Consider the following 16,028-nt stretch of genomic DNA (forward strand, 5'->3'; position numbering starts at 1 on the left):
AATCTAGGCACATATATGCACACTTGGTGGCAATGCCCTTCACTTCACAGCGTATTTGGTATCGCCGCATCTGTAAAAGTCTGATCTAGTAACACATTATTTATCGCCGTGGGTGAGTACGCGCTGGTCCCTGCAGGTGCTCGGGTCGGGTCCCTCGGCGAGAATCCTCGCAGCCGGATCCGACCCGCCCGTCTGCAGGCAGCCTATCGAAAAGATAAAAAATTAATAAAAAGTAATAAAAACTAAAAAATTACACAAACGCCAAAGTGATATCAATAGAAACGACAGGACGTCCCACTAAAAACGAGCCCTCAAACAACTATATCAATGGCAGAATAAAAAAGTTATGGCTGTCAGATGATGGCGGCAGAAAATAATTTACTTTTTTCCAAAGATATATATATTTTTTAAGTAGTACAGCGGGAAAAAAAACCTATAAATTTGGTATGATAGTAATTGTCCTGACCCACAGAACAAAGTTATCATGTCTTTTTTACCGCAGTATGTACGGTGTAGAAACCCACTGCCAAAGATGGCGGAATTGTGTGTTTTGTTTTCATTTGCCCTCCATTTAGAAATTTTTTAAAGTTTTCCATGAAATTAATAAATGGTACTATTAAAAAATACAACTCGTACCACATAATAAAACAATGTAGCTATGTAAGGCCTCCTGTACACCGGCGAGAGCGATATCTGGATGTGATTCATGCCCCAATATCGCTCTCGCAATCCTTCGGAAAAGCCCTTGATGCGAGGCTGTCACAGCCATGGCAAGAGATGGAGATCTTCTGCTATTGATGTCAATGGGGACAGCAGCAGCACCGGCCCCATTGAAATCAATGGAACACGATCACTGAAGGAATCCCCTGCTTTTCGGAGGGGGAGGGGGGCATGGGGGGGTTTGAAATATAAACCCTACCCCAAAAATAATCCCTAACTGCAGAGAAAAAAATTGAAAAAATAATACATCACCTTTAGAAGCATTTAAATGCCCACATTGGAGTTTAGGGGTCCTGAAAGACTCCCTGTGATGAGATTGTGGGGTACTATTAAGTTGCCATGGCAGCCTGGGACTTTCAGAAATCCCCCAGGGCTACTATTGTAGATTGCCTATCAAGCCATGCCTGTGGGGTAGCTTAACCCCTTAACGACCAGCCCATAGTGTTTTTACGTCCTCCCGAAGTGGGCTCTATTCTCTGAGGACGTAAAAACATGCTTCCTGCAGAGAATAGTGCCCCTCGGGCTGTGGACGTGACAGCTCCATGCTGTCGGTGTCCGCAGGTAGCTGACAGCATGGAGCTGTCATCCCGGGCTGTTCGGAGCCCCCCCCGGCATTGCGATCGGCGCTATGCAATGGATAGCGCCGATCGCAAAAAAAGTAAATAAAAGTACATAAAAGTTAAAGATTCAGCTGCTCTGATGGATCGGATCCATCGGAGCAGCTGAAATTACTCACCCAGGTCCTGCACGCTGCTCCCCGCTCTCCTGCCGCTCCGGGGCCCGAAGCCGGTCTTCTGCGCATGCGCGCCAGGCGGCATTACGTCAGCCGCATGCGCAGAAGGCCCGGCGGCGCGGGAGATTTAAAATCTCCTGGCTCCCGGCTCCTGTAGGTAGCCGGGAGGCAGGAGATGTCAGCGGGGACTGCGGTGAGCGGTCCCCGGTACCGCGATCGCCGTTATCCAATGGTTAGCGGCGATCGCGAAAAAGTTAAAAAAAAGTTTTAAAAAAGTCAGTTTCACCTCCCCTCATGGATCGGATCCATGAGGGGAGGTGAAAATACTCACCCCCAGTCCTCAGCGGTGTCCCGATGTCCCGGGACCCGAATCCCCGTCTGCGCATGCGCGCCCGATGATTGACATCGGGCGCGTGCACAGACGGGCTCGAGCCCCGGGAAATTTAAAATCCCTCTGCTCCTGGCTGCCATGTGTAGCTAGGAGCAGAGAGATTATACCGGGGACATGATCATGTAAAGTGAGAAAAAAGTGAGAAAAAAGTGTAAAAAAGTAAAAAAAAAAAAAAGTAAAAAATAAGTTTTTAAAAGTTTAAAAAGCGTACGTTTCATCTCCCCTCATGGATCATATCCGTGAGGGAGGATGAAAGTACGTACCTAAGGCCCTCAGATTTATCCGCGGACCTTACCACAGCTTCTGCACACGCGCCCGTCGCCAAAATGGCGGGCGCATGCGCAAAAGCTGTGGATTGCCAGGATAATTTAAATTCTCCCTGCTCCTGGCTACAAAACGTAGCCAAGAGCATGGAGATTTAATGGGGGTCCGCGGTGAGCGGTTCCTGGTCACGTGTTCGCCATTATCCAATAATGGCGATCACGTAAAAGTAAAAAAAAAAATTTGAAGTTTCATCTCCCCTCACTGATGCGATCGGTGAGAGGAGATGAATCTTTTTACCGGAGGCCTGCGTATTTGAATCCTGACGCGATCTTCCTCCGTGGACCTTCCAGGATTCTGCACATGCGATTGCCGGCAAAAAGCCGGACACATGCGCAGGAGTCAGGGAGCCCAGGAAACTTAAAATCTCCTTGCTCCCAGCGACCAACGGTCACAGAGAGCCTGGAGCAGTGACCAGGGGCCTCGTTGAGCGGTCCCCGGTCACGTGATAAAAAGGTAGCGATCTACCATAGGCCGGTCTCACATGACCGGATAGGAATTACGGATTCTGCATGCTTCTGATCCGTGGTAATACGCAGATCAATCGCATTGGATTACACAATTCCGCTCACATTAGCGGGTCAGAATTGCGTAATCCACTCGCAGAAAAGAGAACGCAGCAGGTTCTATTTTACTGCGGAATCGGCAACATAGAGCCCATTGTGCTCCATGGTCGCGGATATACCCGCAGTCCATACGCAACTAAATTGTATACGGGCTGCGGGTACCCCCGTCATCGCTAAGCGATGGTGCGGGAAATACAAACAAAGGTGTACTGTGCATGACCGCCTGTGTGTGTAGGCAGTTATGCGCAGTACATTACGCAGCCGTACGCAGGGTCACAGCCGGGCTCACAGATGGGATCCGCTGTGGGCCTCCGCAAGCGGATTCCGCCTGCACCCGCGTGAGCCCGGCGTTATTCAGACCGCTACCTGTAATACGTATTTTACAAGAAGCCCCGGGAACGCTCGCTTTCCTGCAGTTCCAGGAGCACCTTGTTGAGCGCCTTCTGTGTGAGACCGCCGCACCTCATCAAGCTTACGGAGACTCACGGAACGCCACTTTTTACACCCCATACCCGCCACTGAGGTCATGAAATACCCCCAAAAAGCATGAGAGGGGGGGGGGGGATACCCGGTTTTATTGGCCCATGGGCCCATTCCAACCAGCCTCCGTAATTACCCCTGTCTTCGGAAATACTACACAGTTCACATTTTTACTTTTATCTAAGATTTGCGAACGCCAAAAAGGGCGCGGAGGGGGGGGGGGGAGAATTTTTAGGGAGTCAATCTTTATTCTGTACAAATAAGCAATGGGGCCTGGAATTTATTCAGTTGTGCCCTAAAATCCAACAGGTGTTCCGTCCTTTATAGGCCTTGCCATGCGTCCTGTAAGTAGATTAGGGCCACAATGGGTATGTTTCTGAACTCGGGACAAACGGGGGTATCCATTTTGGGGTGAACGTCTTCATTCCTATGTGCACTGTACAAAAAAACTGTTTTTAAATTGAAAAAATTGCCAAAAAAATTGAAAATCGTAACTTTTTCCTACTGCTTTGCTTAGATTCATTCAAATACTGTGGGGTCAAAATACGCAGTACACCCCTAGATGAATTCGTTAAGGGGTCTAGTTTTCAAAATGGGGTCATTTGAGGGGGTTCTTTATAGTTTTGGCCGCTCAATGGCTCAATAAGTGGGCAATGGGGCCTGAAATTTATTCAGTGGTACCCTGAAATCCAACGGGTATTCCTTTCATTGTAGGCCTAGCCATGGGTCCTGTAAGTCTATTAGGGCCACAATGGGTATGTTTCTGAACACGGGACAAACAGGGGTATCCATTTTGGGGTGAAAGCCTTCATTTATATGTGTGCTGTACAAAAAAAACTTTTTAAATTGACACAATAGCCCAAAAAATGAAAATCCTATTTTTTTCCTTTTGCTTTGCTTGAATTTATTCAAAAACTGTGGGGTCAAAATATGCAGTACATCCCTAGATAAATTCGTTAAGGGGTCTAGTTTTCAAAATGGGGTCATTTGTGGGGGTCCTATATGGTTTTGGGCGCTCAAGAACTCTACAAGTGGGCAATGGGGCCTAAAAGGACTTCAAGCAAAATCTATGTTCTGAAAGCCACCGATTACTCCTTTTATTTTGGGCCCCGTTGTGCATGCGGACATAAGATTAGGGCCACAATGGGTATATTTCTGAAAACAGCACAAACAGGGGTATCCATTTTGGGGTGTAAGTCTTCCTTCATATGTGTGCTGTACAAAAAAAGCTGTTTTTAAAATGACAAAATTGCCAAAAAAACAAAAATCCAAATTTTTTTCCTTTTGCTTTGCTTGAATTTATTCAAAAACTGTGGGGTCAAAATGCGCAGTACACCCCTAGATAAATTCGTTAAGGAGTCTAGTTTTCAAAATGGGGTCATTTGTGGGGGTTCTCTATGGTTTTGGGCGCTCAAGAACTCTACAAGTGGGCAATGGGGCCTAAAAGGACTTCAAGCAAAATTTGTGTTCCGAAAGCCACCGGTCGCTCCTTTCATTTTGGGCTCCGTTGTGTATCCAGACATAAGATTAGGGCCACAATGGGTATGTCTCTGAACACGGGACAAACAGGGGTATCCATTTTTGGGTGCAAGTCTTCCTTCATATGTGTGCTGTACAAAAAAAGCTGTTTTTAAAATGACAGAATTGCCGAAAAAACGAAAATCACAATTTTTTCCTTTTGCTTGGTTTGAATTCATTCAAAAACTGTGGGGTCAAAATATGCAGTACACCCCTAGATAAATTCCTTAAGGGGTCTAGTTTTCAAAATGGGGTCATTTGTGGGGGTTTTCTATGGTTTTGGGCGCTCAAGAACTCTACATGTGTGCTATGGGGCCTAAAAGGACTTCAAGCAAAATTTCTGTTTTGAAAGACACTGACTACTCCTTTCATTTTGGGCCCCGTTGTGGACTCAGATATAACAATAGGGCCACAATGGGTATATTTCTGAACACGGGAGAAATAGGGGTATCCATTTTGGGGTGTAAATCCTGATTTTCATGTAAACTATAGGAAAAAAATATGTCTTTAAAATGACAGATTTGCAAAAATATGAAATTTTACTTTTTCTCCTCTAAATTGAATTAATTCCTGAAAAAAAACTGTGGGGTCAAAATACTCATGACACCCCTCAGTGAATACATTAAGGGGTGTAGTTTTTAAAATGAGGTCATTTGGGGGGGTATCTATTATTCTGACACTCATGAGCCTTTCCAATCTCGGCTTGGTATAGGAAAACAAAGTGTTCCTCAAAATGCTAAAAAGTAATGTTAAATTTGTACGTCTCCTAAATAGTTAAAAAAAAACGAAAGTTTTTCCAATGTGCGCCCAAAATAAAGTAAACGGGTGGAAATATAAATCTTAGCAAAAATTTCTATATTATGTTTGCACATATTTAAGATATTGCAGTTGGAAATGTGAAAAAATGACGATTTTTTCAAAATTTTCCCAATTTTGGCGCTTTTAATAAATAAACACAATTTCTATCGGTCTATTTTTTCCGCCTAAATGAAGCACAACATGTGGCGAAAAAACAATGTCAGAATCGCTTGGATATGCAAAACCTTTCTGGTGTTTTTCCATGTTAAAGTGACACATGTCAGATTTGCAAAATTTGGCCTGGTCATTAAGGCGCAAACAGGCTTGGTCACTAAGGGGTTAATAGATTGCGATATGGTGTAATCCTATGGCATTACATCATACTGCAGGAGCGATTAAAGCATCGCAAGTTCTTGTCCTCTAAGGCTGGGTTCACACAGGACGAAATTGTCGCGGAATTTCTGTGTGGACTCTCTGCACGGAAATTGCGCATGCATTTTTAAACCCGAGACTAAGCAGCAAAGTGGACGAGATTTGCAAAAATCTTGTTCATACTCTGCCGACAGTCCGCTGGGGACAAGCCGCGCGGAAACTGACATGCCGCATGGAATTCAAATCCGCGATATGTCTATGTTGGCTGCGTTTCTGCTGCGGGCTCTCTTCCCTCTATGGGGAGAGATTTCTGCAGCGGAATACATGCGCAAAAGACGCTTCAAAATTGCACCAAATGTCTCATTACGCGAGATTTCCGTCCCGTGTGGCTGGGTTCTCACAGGGCGGATTCTCGTGGTTCAGCCGCAGCGAAAAACCGCGAGATTTCCGCCGGGAGAACCGCCGCTGCAAAACCCGCGGCGGCTTTGAAGCGGCCTGGCCGCTCGCTCGTCCACTGCGGCCGGCGCTCCCATAGAGGACAGCGCGGCCGCAGCAGAAAAAAAAAAAAAGGAATATGCTGCGGCCGGCAAATCTGCGCCGCAGCAGCGGCTTCTGACGGCTTAGCCGGGGCGGATTTGCCGTCCCGTGTGGACGAGATTTCTGAGAAATTTCTGGAATTTCCGCGGCTAATCCGCCCCGTGTGAACCCAGCCTAAGGCCGGCTTCCCATGGCCGTGACGGGCTCCGCCCCCCAGAGACCCCAATACTTACCTCCGGATCCGGCGTCTTCCGTCCCGCAAGACACTTCAGAGCGCATGCGCAATAGACCGCGTGACGCGCCGCCCGCGTCATATGACACGCCCACAACATCACATGACGCACCGGCTGCGTCATATGACGCGGCGGCAGTAAAGCGGTTTTACGCTATCTTCCGCTGTGCTACAGTGGAAGATAGCGTGACGGACGGCTTCCCTTGACTGCAATGGAAGCTGTCTGCGCGTACACCCGCGGCAAATAGAGCATGCCGCGGGTGAGGACGGGAGATTTCCAGTGCGGAATTCCGCACCATGAGCATTGAGCCATCAGGTTCAATAGAACCTAATAGCTGCGGGCAACGCGGTGGATTTTTGCCGTGTATTACGCGGCGGAAATCTGTCCGTGGGAAGGAGCCCTAAGGGGTTAAAGGAAATGTAAAAAATCAGATCAGAAAATTTTATTATAAAAAAAAATAAAAGGTAATTAAAGTTTAAATAAACGCTATTACCATATTTACGTGAAAAAAACCCAAATACATTTAGTATCCGTAAAAGTCTGATCTTTGAAAGTAAAAGCTACCTACACACGGACCAGCGCGATAAAGGACCAAGGAAAGCATCCTAATAACGCACTCGCCAGCGTATGGTTTTTACAGCTATGCGAGGCATTTTTCTGGCAAAAGCACCCCCCATCACTTCTGGGAAGTAGCGATCTCGCAACGCACAAATCTCACAGGAGTTTCTCGGCCGCGTGAAGCCAGCCTAACGCCTTACAGGTGAACGTCCTCAGAAAAAAATACACAATGTCAGAACTGCGCATTTTTAGACACGCCACCTCCAATCAAAAAATAAACAGTGATCAAAATAGTCGTATGTACTCCAACACAACCTGTTCCGCAAAAAAGGCGCCCTTGTACGACTATGTGGACATAAAAATAAAAAAGTTATGGCGGTAGAAAATAAATAATTATTTTTTTTTATCTTTTCACTCCACTTAAAACTTTTCAATAAAAAAGTTATGATTTTTTTGAAAGAGGGAAGAAAAAAACAATGAAAACCCCAGTGTAATCCCTGTGTGTGTCTGTCCCCAGTGTGCAGGTAGTGTGCAGGGGGGCAGGGAGTGACGGAGGGGGAGGGAGCGGCTCCTGGATTATGGACGAGGTGGCCAATCCCAGGCCGGTGACTCCACAACAGCCGGGAACAGGAAGCAGCCGCCCGCACCGGGCACTCAGGAGGCTGCCACCGGACATGTGTGACCCGCGCCCGGGCACCCGGGGGGGCTAGCAGCACAGCGCAGCATGGAGTCGGTGGAGAGCAGAGGGGGGCAGCTGGCGGAGGACCCGCGAGCGCCCCCTGGCATGGTAGAGAGGAAGCTGCTGGAGGGGCACCGGCTGGTGGACGTCTTCCTGAGCGGAGGAGCTCCTTGGGGATTTACCTTGAAGGGGGGGAAAGAACATGGAGAGCCTCTGATCATCACTAAGGTGAGGACCCTCTGGGGTGGAGGGGTGGGGGACCGCCGCGCCATTGTGGAGGGTAAGAATATCTGTCGCTGTACCGCAGTGTGAACAGCGCCTTACCGGGCGGACGCAGAATCAGAGCATGGATGTAATAATGACAGGCGCCCCCGCTGGTAACGAGCGGCAGGTGCGACACGGAATTCTTGTTTGTTTGTTGTTTTTGTTTTTTATTGGAGGATGTCGGCCGCACGGACCGCGGTCCAGGCGGTCCGACTTATGGTTACGTCCTCAGGACCAGTTTCGCACAAGCGTATTTGCGCGCAGACAACGGAACCCTTTGATGGCTCCGCTCACAGGTGTTTGTTTGGCGTGCGCGTTTCGGTCGCACAAGAAAGTACGCAGCGTGTTCTGTTTCTCCCGCGCATTTCCGAGGGAGTGTTGTGAGATCCAGAAGCTAATTAGCCATTCCGGCGGCTCGGAGCGCCGCTGCGGTTTTTTTTTTCTGTGCATGATTTGCATGCGCATAAAGTGCAGTAAAAAAATACACAACTCCCGCTGCGCAAATGGGCAAACAAATGCGCATGCTCACGTGAATCCGGTTTAGGGGTCATTCACAGCGGATTACAGCTGTGAGCCCGACCGTGACCTTGCGTACCGCTGCGAAACTGTACTGCGCAGGACCGCTAACCCACGCAGGCAGTCCTGCGCAGAACACCTGTTATTGTCTATATTCCCGCGGTGTCACTTAGCGATGCCACAGACACCCACCTGCGCACGGACTGCGGGTATATCTGTCACCATAGAGCGCAATGGTGCGGCTATCCGCGGTAAAATAGAACATTCTGTTTGTTCGTTCTGCTTTCCGCCTGCGGATTATGCAATTCTGACACTCTTATGTGATCGGAGCCGCGTAAGTCAAGGCGTTTGAGTGTTCCGCGAATCATGCGCTTGCGAAATGCACAACTCAGATCCGTCCGGCTGAGACCCGCCTTAGCGTACTTTTACATGGATGATTTATTGTTCGCACGAGCACCGTTCAAACCGAGCAATTAGCGAACGAGCAGCGATGATTTTCATGCCTGCGTGAAATGAGCGCTAGACTAATATTCATTCGCTTGTCGTCCGCGTTACATTGAGCGAGTGTCATTTACATACAAACGACCCAACGATTCTTGAGGCCGCGTTCACACGCGCTTTAGTTTTCCTGTCTGTTTTGGGCGAGGGGAATCCCCTGACTGTAAGGATCCGTTTTCTGCTGAACCGCATGGCGCAAAACGGACGCTTTTGACTATAAGCTTGGGTGTAATTTGCGCAGGGAGTGACCGATCGGCGATAAACCACTGATCAGATCTGTCATGCGGACCATAAATCTTCGCTGCGCCGTTCATGAATGAACTGCGATCTCTTTACTGTGAATGGAGGCGGGTGGTCAGAGCGATCCCCGGCCACTGCGCCTCCCGCCGCTGACTGATGACCCCCCTGAAGTGCCCGACAGTCATCCCCCTGTAAGAGGCGCTCTACCCAGGCAAATAGTCGCTTGGTCTTACTGCGGAGTCCACGGTTGGGGTCCGCATGGAGGATCCGCGGCAAATTACACTCTTTTAAAGACACGTAAAATCGTTTTTTCCTTTACACTCGCGCAAACTAGCCGTGTATTCCGCGAGCGGAGGAAAAATCGCAGCATGCTCTATTTTGCTGTGGGCTCCGCGCCAACGGGCACCGACATCATAGCCTAGCGATGTCACGGGCGAAACAAGTATCTGTACTGCACGTGACTGATGGCGAGCGCCCGCAGTCCTCTGCCGTATAGAAAGGGCAGGTACGCGGGGTCGTTGGCCGCGGTCACAGGCGGATTCCGCTGCGGCAGCCCACATACGGAATCCATCTCTGCCGTCTGCAGCCGGCTTTAGGCTGGACTCCTATACAGTAAGTGCGGTTTGTTCAGTTCTGGCTGCAGGGATTCCCCTTCCCTGCTCCCCCGACGCAGACTCTGTGCGGACCCGACGCTCCTCATATTGAAAAATCAATTATCGCCGCGGGGAACGCAGTGAACATTTGCCCGTGGACAGGAACCCTAAATTAAAAATGTAAAGTTTTCTTTCCAGACTTTTTCAGGAGTGACTTGCTGTCAGTTCTGGAGCCGTCCGCCTGGTGTGCCTGTCGGGACGTGTCCCGTGTTAATGCGTGTAGTAGAGGTGAGCCTATGATGACGCTGCGATGGCGGATCACCCTGCTAAGTGGTTTCCCTTCCACTCCTCACACGTGCCGCACGTCTCCCCGTATCGCTAGACTGGATGGTGCTCTACATGTTCAGCGTCTCCCCTGAAAGCCTCCTGAATTATTGAATGACTTCTTTCAGCGTCTGATCTTGGGTCTCCCCAGACGTAATTATCACTTTCCACCGTCTCCCATCTTTGGCGCGATCTTCCCAGGCTTATAGTTCATCTTTTTGATGCTATCTTTAAGCCTAGTGTCGTCTAACAAGTGTCGGCTATGAAAGGAAATAATTAGAGGGGTGGATGGAACTATTTATAATAACACGTTAGTCGGCCGTCAGCCCTACACCCTTCCTCTGCCGAGTGTCGCCCAACCGTCACGGGTGGCTGCAATTATTAGCTTTTTAGGAGGTTCGAAGGCTGAAATTAGGAGACATGGGTGTCAGAGGACATGCCTTCCATGGACTGCCCTAGGTGTCATAGTCCTATTAAATTAGTGCTGCTGCAGAAGATCGTCAGACAGGCCGGACCTCACGTCACCTTATATAGTAGACATGTGTTAGAGGGGCTTTGTCATTAAAACAAAACCCCATCCCCAAACTGCGCCCGGTCTAAAGCAACAAACAAGGGCATTGGCGGTGACTTTCAGGTAGATGGTCCAGGCGAAAGAATGTGATGCCCCAGCATCCCCAACGGTTCTCATGGCATCAGCATTGCTATTGTGGCCGCCAGGAGTTTGGAAATGAGAGGCCTCTGATTGGCCACAGTGGACATGTGCTTCCGCCCAGCCCATCTACCTGGAAGTTCCGCCAATGCTGGCTGTATCTTAGGGCCACAGAAGAAGGGAGTATACCCTTGTTTGTTTTTAATAGGGCCCAGTTGGGGGACGGGGTTTTGTTTTAATGGTTAAGCCCCTTTAACTGTTACTTGGCCAACAGTCTTTCTGCAGCCACCCAACTCCACCATGGGCATCCATCTAGTGCTAATTATCTTGGAGAAAGAGATAGGAGCCGAAGAGTTAAAATTTGTTTAATACCTGAATTTGGTCCTAATTTCTCCTACAGATGGTCTACTTCAGACATGCGAGTTTTGTAGGACATCTTTGGTTCTGAACATCAAGTTCAGTTTCTTCATTTTATCTAAAAGAAGGGTAGCCAACTGAGTGAAGGCGTATTAATATCTCCGACTTTATGGTCTAGGTGCAGGTCCTGGAAGTGGGACTCGCACCTATCTCCTGTTCTGGCTCTGGCCCGGCTGTACAAGGTGGTTGGCATTCCAGAAACAGTTGAGTGGGCTACGCCGTGATGTTTCTGTAACGCCCACAGAAGTCAAAGTAGAGTTACGTGACCTTTGTAGTGAGTAACGGGGGCGGTGTACTGTAGCAGCGTAGCTTGCTGCGCTATCCAGTGCCTGATACCTGGTCTTCGCTACTCGGAATATCCGCAAGAAGCTGATGGGCACACAACCGCTCAACCAGTGTACACCAACTTCTTCCCGGTTCAGAGCAGGTCATCAATAATAAAAAGGAGTAAAACCCCTTTGACATAACCCTGTGAAGTAACCCTGTCATAGATGCGTCTCCGGACGGGTACGAGAGTGATGTCATGTATTTACAAAGTTACTCAACTTTTTATGCAAATTAAATCTATATATAAGCTGGAACGGTATAAATACTTTCACAGCCATGTATGCTAAGAATCATATTCTCCTCATTAGTTTCATCCAGAGGAGTCAAACGTATTTTCACCGAGGGCCACATCAGCCTTATGGTTGCCCTAGTAGTAAGTTTCCCCTATATTGGTGGCTCTAGCAGTAAGGCTGGGTTCACACGGGGCGTATTTTCGTCGGAAATCTCGCGGTTTGGCTGCAGCAAAAACCGCAAGATTTCCGCCGGGAGAACCACCACGGTTTAAGCCGCGGCGGCTTTGAAGCGGTTCGGCCGCATGCTTTTCCGTTGCGGCCGGCTCTCCTATAGAGGAGAGCGCAGCCGTAACATAAATAAACAAAAAAACGAAAGTAAACAGACATGCTGCTGCTTTTGAAACTGCGGCGGCCGCAGCCGTGGTTTCAACCGGATTTACCGCAGCGGATTAGCCGTCCCGTGTGGACGAGATTTCTGAGAAATCTCATCCACATGGCTGGCTAACCCCGAGATTAGCGGCCGCGGGCGGTTTTGCCGCGGGCGGATCTGCTGCAGCAGAACCGCGGCAAATCCGCCTGTGTGAATCCAGCCTAATAGTGCCCCCCATGGTGGTGGGGCCAGCAGTAATATTGGCCCTAGTAGTAATAAGTGACCACCACAGTAGTCCAAGTAATAATAGCGAATCCCTTATTGGCCTCTGGCTGGCTAGCAGCCCTACAGGCATTCCACTTGCCCAGCCTGCAGCTATGGTCTGGCTGCTGAGTCTGTGGCCACTGATCTCTTCCTTTGGCGATGGCATACACAGATACCGGCGCAGAGGGTGGGGATAAGAGGTCACCAGTCAGACTCTGCACTGCCACCGCTGGACCGGAGCTGCAGGCGGGGTGACTGGAGTTGCCCGTTAGGTTGTTGCACTGCTGGCGGATTCAGTCCGCGGGCCTTGCATTTGACGTGGTTTAAATCGCATGAGGTTTTGCCATTTTTTTTTAGAATTTTTGGCAAGTTGTCGACAGTGAAAGCCACATCCATGAGTTGCGCCCAAAGCGATGGTTCTTGCGTATATTGCTAACCAAACTTCTGGGAGTTTGTGGTTTCCACGTATGAATACAGAAGGCTTGTTTATTCTGCAGTCACAAGAGGAGCCGATAAAGCCGCCCAGCTATCTCTCCCCGTCGCTGAACTATGCCAGGGTTTGTTTTTGGTTTGTCAGCCTTGAATTGTGAGAAGGTGAAGGTTCCTTTCACGCAGGTTGTTGTCAGCGCTGCCGTAACAGGGAACCCGTGGAAAACTACCAGCCGCTCAGCCTCATTGTTCTACTCTTGTTGCTGGGAGACTCTGGGATGAAATCCGGGCGCTCCCTGACGTGCATCCTAATTGTGCTGATGACATCACACTACTTCCACGGAACTTCTGGACACAACTCTTCGTCACTTCAATCAATATTCTAGATTGGCCGCTGGTATTCTGTGTAGTGAACTGCTAGGAGCCTCCAGGATACTACTAGTACAACACAAGGGCATACGGGCGAGAGGGGCTGGGGGCGAGTTACAGTTCACTCTGAAGGGCTTTTCTGGGACTTTGATGATGATCTTGTGAGACTATGAAGAAATGTGCCGATGTTCCCCATTATGGCCGCTCTTATGGAATGGCTTCCCCAGCCGCGGGTAGTTGGGAGCGGTACGTTGTGTATGTGTGGTGTAGACTTATTATTGAACGGTCTGTTCCTTGTGAGAATGAGCTACCAGGGAATGTAAACTGTAGGACGATGGGGAGATGGCGGATGGAAGGGTCCGGGGGGCCGCCATCATCTGGCTGGACTTTACCGGTCACCCCTCCGTTACATGAGCCCTTAGCGGAGCAGCTGTGTATATCTTCTGTTTGCCCTTTGCGGAGGGTTTTGTGAGTCGTCTGCAGATAACACACTTGTGTTTGAGCGCTTTCAGACACCGGATACTTTCCCTTCAACCAGATCCTCGAAGCCTGTCTTCATGCTTAAGAAATGTTTGTTCTCTTGAGAAACTTGAGATTTGCCACCAGAATGCTGAATGGCCTCGTTTCCTCATGAGTTTGGCGCGACTAGCGGGCACAGTTTATGGGATTTTGTCTTTTATCTGTTGGGTCACACTTATCAAAACTGTCTAATGTTGTGCTTAGACCTACCGATTGCCGTTCGAAGGGTCAAAAGTGAACAATAACCGTTCAGTTTAACGACTGAACAACGAACGAGAATCGGAAGTTTCGGAAATGGAATGAAAGCTGAGCTGTGATTGGTTGCTATTTGCAACGAAGACCGTTCTTGTTTTCTACAGTTTTGATAAATGAGGCCTGCTATCCTTTTCCCGAAGGTTAGAGGTATTTTTCTTTATGTATAAACAACATTTTTGAGTCTTTCTCCGTAAATCTCCTCGCACAGGGCAGGGCTATATACCAACTTCTGCATTGCAGACTGGGTAGTGCAGTGTCTAAGACTGGTTTCACACGAACGGATTTGAATTGCGGATTCCGCGATCGCCGTCCGCATGTATGATACACAGTAATATGTGGGCATTGAAATGCGTTGACTTTTGCCGGTTCTCTCACATTTGTGTGCAGGAATTGCGCATTCCCCGAATGGAGGAAAAATCGCAGCGTGCTCTATTTTACCGCGGATTCCGCTTGTATGGGCCCATTGATCTGTATGGATGCGTTTGATCTCGATTACGTATGGATGTGGATTCGTACGCACGTTGCTAGGAGACCAGATAGCAAATGGATAAAGAAAGCAGGAATTTGTGGTCAGACAATGCAGGACGGAGTCTGAGGAGCAGCACCCCATCCAGACTGTCTGCAACCTCCGCTTATTCACTTGGGCTCTTCTTCCGCTAAAATAAGGCTTTTTAAAGTGGTTTATACTACTTCCAAAAAAGAGTAGTATAAACCAGACGCACTTCGAGAGCATCCTGTCCTGAAGGTTTTCAGAACACCTCACCCCGACAGCGCAAGAGAATGTGGCCTGGGTGTTCCCAGGGGGTTGGGCTACTTTCTGATGTTATTCCCTTCTTGCGTTCGTTCTTCCATATGGACGATACACTGTCCTTAAATGTACATCCGCGTGGAAAACTGTATGCAATTCGCTGCTGCAATCATACGCAGGTCTTCTGCTCGCGGAATCTGACCTGTTTGTGTGAGCCTGGCCTAAGGTCTCACATAAACAGTGATTTACTGCTGACAAAAGCATGCCCATGGACAGGGGGCCAAACTGTCCAATCGTTGGCCGTGTTTACCCTGAACAGTTCCAATGATCCAGCCATTTATTATTTTTAGTTGTTTTGTTCCCCCCCCCCCCCCCCCTTTTGGAGCCATAGCCACAGATTCTGTCATTTTGGGCTAATACCCGCGGACGGATTTCTACTGCGTTCCCGCCGTAGAATTACGCAGCTATAAGGTTCTATTGAACCTAATAGCTTTTCTGCCTGTCAGCGCTCACATACGTTATTCTGCCGCGGATTTCCGTTGCAGGAAAAAAATAGTGGCAGGTTCTGTTTTTCTGCAGCGGAGGTCTCCATTAATATAGTATTAATAGAGACCGCAGAAAAACGTGCGTTTTTCCATGATCACAAGTGGGGACTTTTTGTTTACCACCGTGGTACTACCACGGCATAAATCCACGGGCGTATCCCACTCCGTCTGTGGGCATTAGCCCTATGCTGGAAAGAATAGCGCTTTTTTTCTGTTGCGATGCCGCACACGATCCTCATCTGCCAATTATTGTTACATGTGAAAGTACCTTCAGTATACGAGCGTGTTCAAGCAGCAGTTTCGTTGACTTCCTTACCCCCTCCTAGAGCTGTGTAGTGTAAGAGCCATTATAGTAAGGATATACTCTATCAGCATTTTGCGGAAGTGACTCTTCTGGATGTTTGCACTATGGGGAATGCTTTTAATGATTACAAGGATTATACTGTAATTTAGGGAAGTGTTGTGTGCGTGTGTTTTTTTTTTTTTTTTGTCTAATTGAGCTTTTAAGTTACATCATGTGATAATCTGAAATAATTCTCAGAAATGTCCTACCAGTGGGACA

The 16,028-nt window shown here is 48.5% G+C and overlaps 1 protein-coding gene across 2 annotated transcripts in view; it reads left to right on the forward strand.

Moving 5' to 3' along the window:
- Window positions 1-7,839: 7,839 nt before the first annotated feature.
- Window positions 7,840-16,028, forward strand: part of SHROOM2 (shroom family member 2) — a 162,847-nt gene continuing 154,658 nt past the window's right edge. For both annotated transcript variants that reach the window (XM_066599927.1, XM_066599928.1), the window contains exon 1: window positions 7,840-8,134. In XM_066599927.1, coding sequence (XP_066456024.1) covers window positions 7,952-8,134 — 183 coding nt within the window. In that variant the 5' untranslated portion in view covers window positions 7,840-7,951. The remainder of the gene's footprint in view (window positions 8,135-16,028) is intronic.

The sequence above is a fragment of the Eleutherodactylus coqui genome, chromosome 4, assembly GCF_035609145.1.
Source record: "Eleutherodactylus coqui strain aEleCoq1 chromosome 4, aEleCoq1.hap1, whole genome shotgun sequence".
In the NCBI taxonomy this organism is placed as follows: domain Eukaryota; kingdom Metazoa; phylum Chordata; class Amphibia; order Anura; family Eleutherodactylidae; genus Eleutherodactylus; species Eleutherodactylus coqui.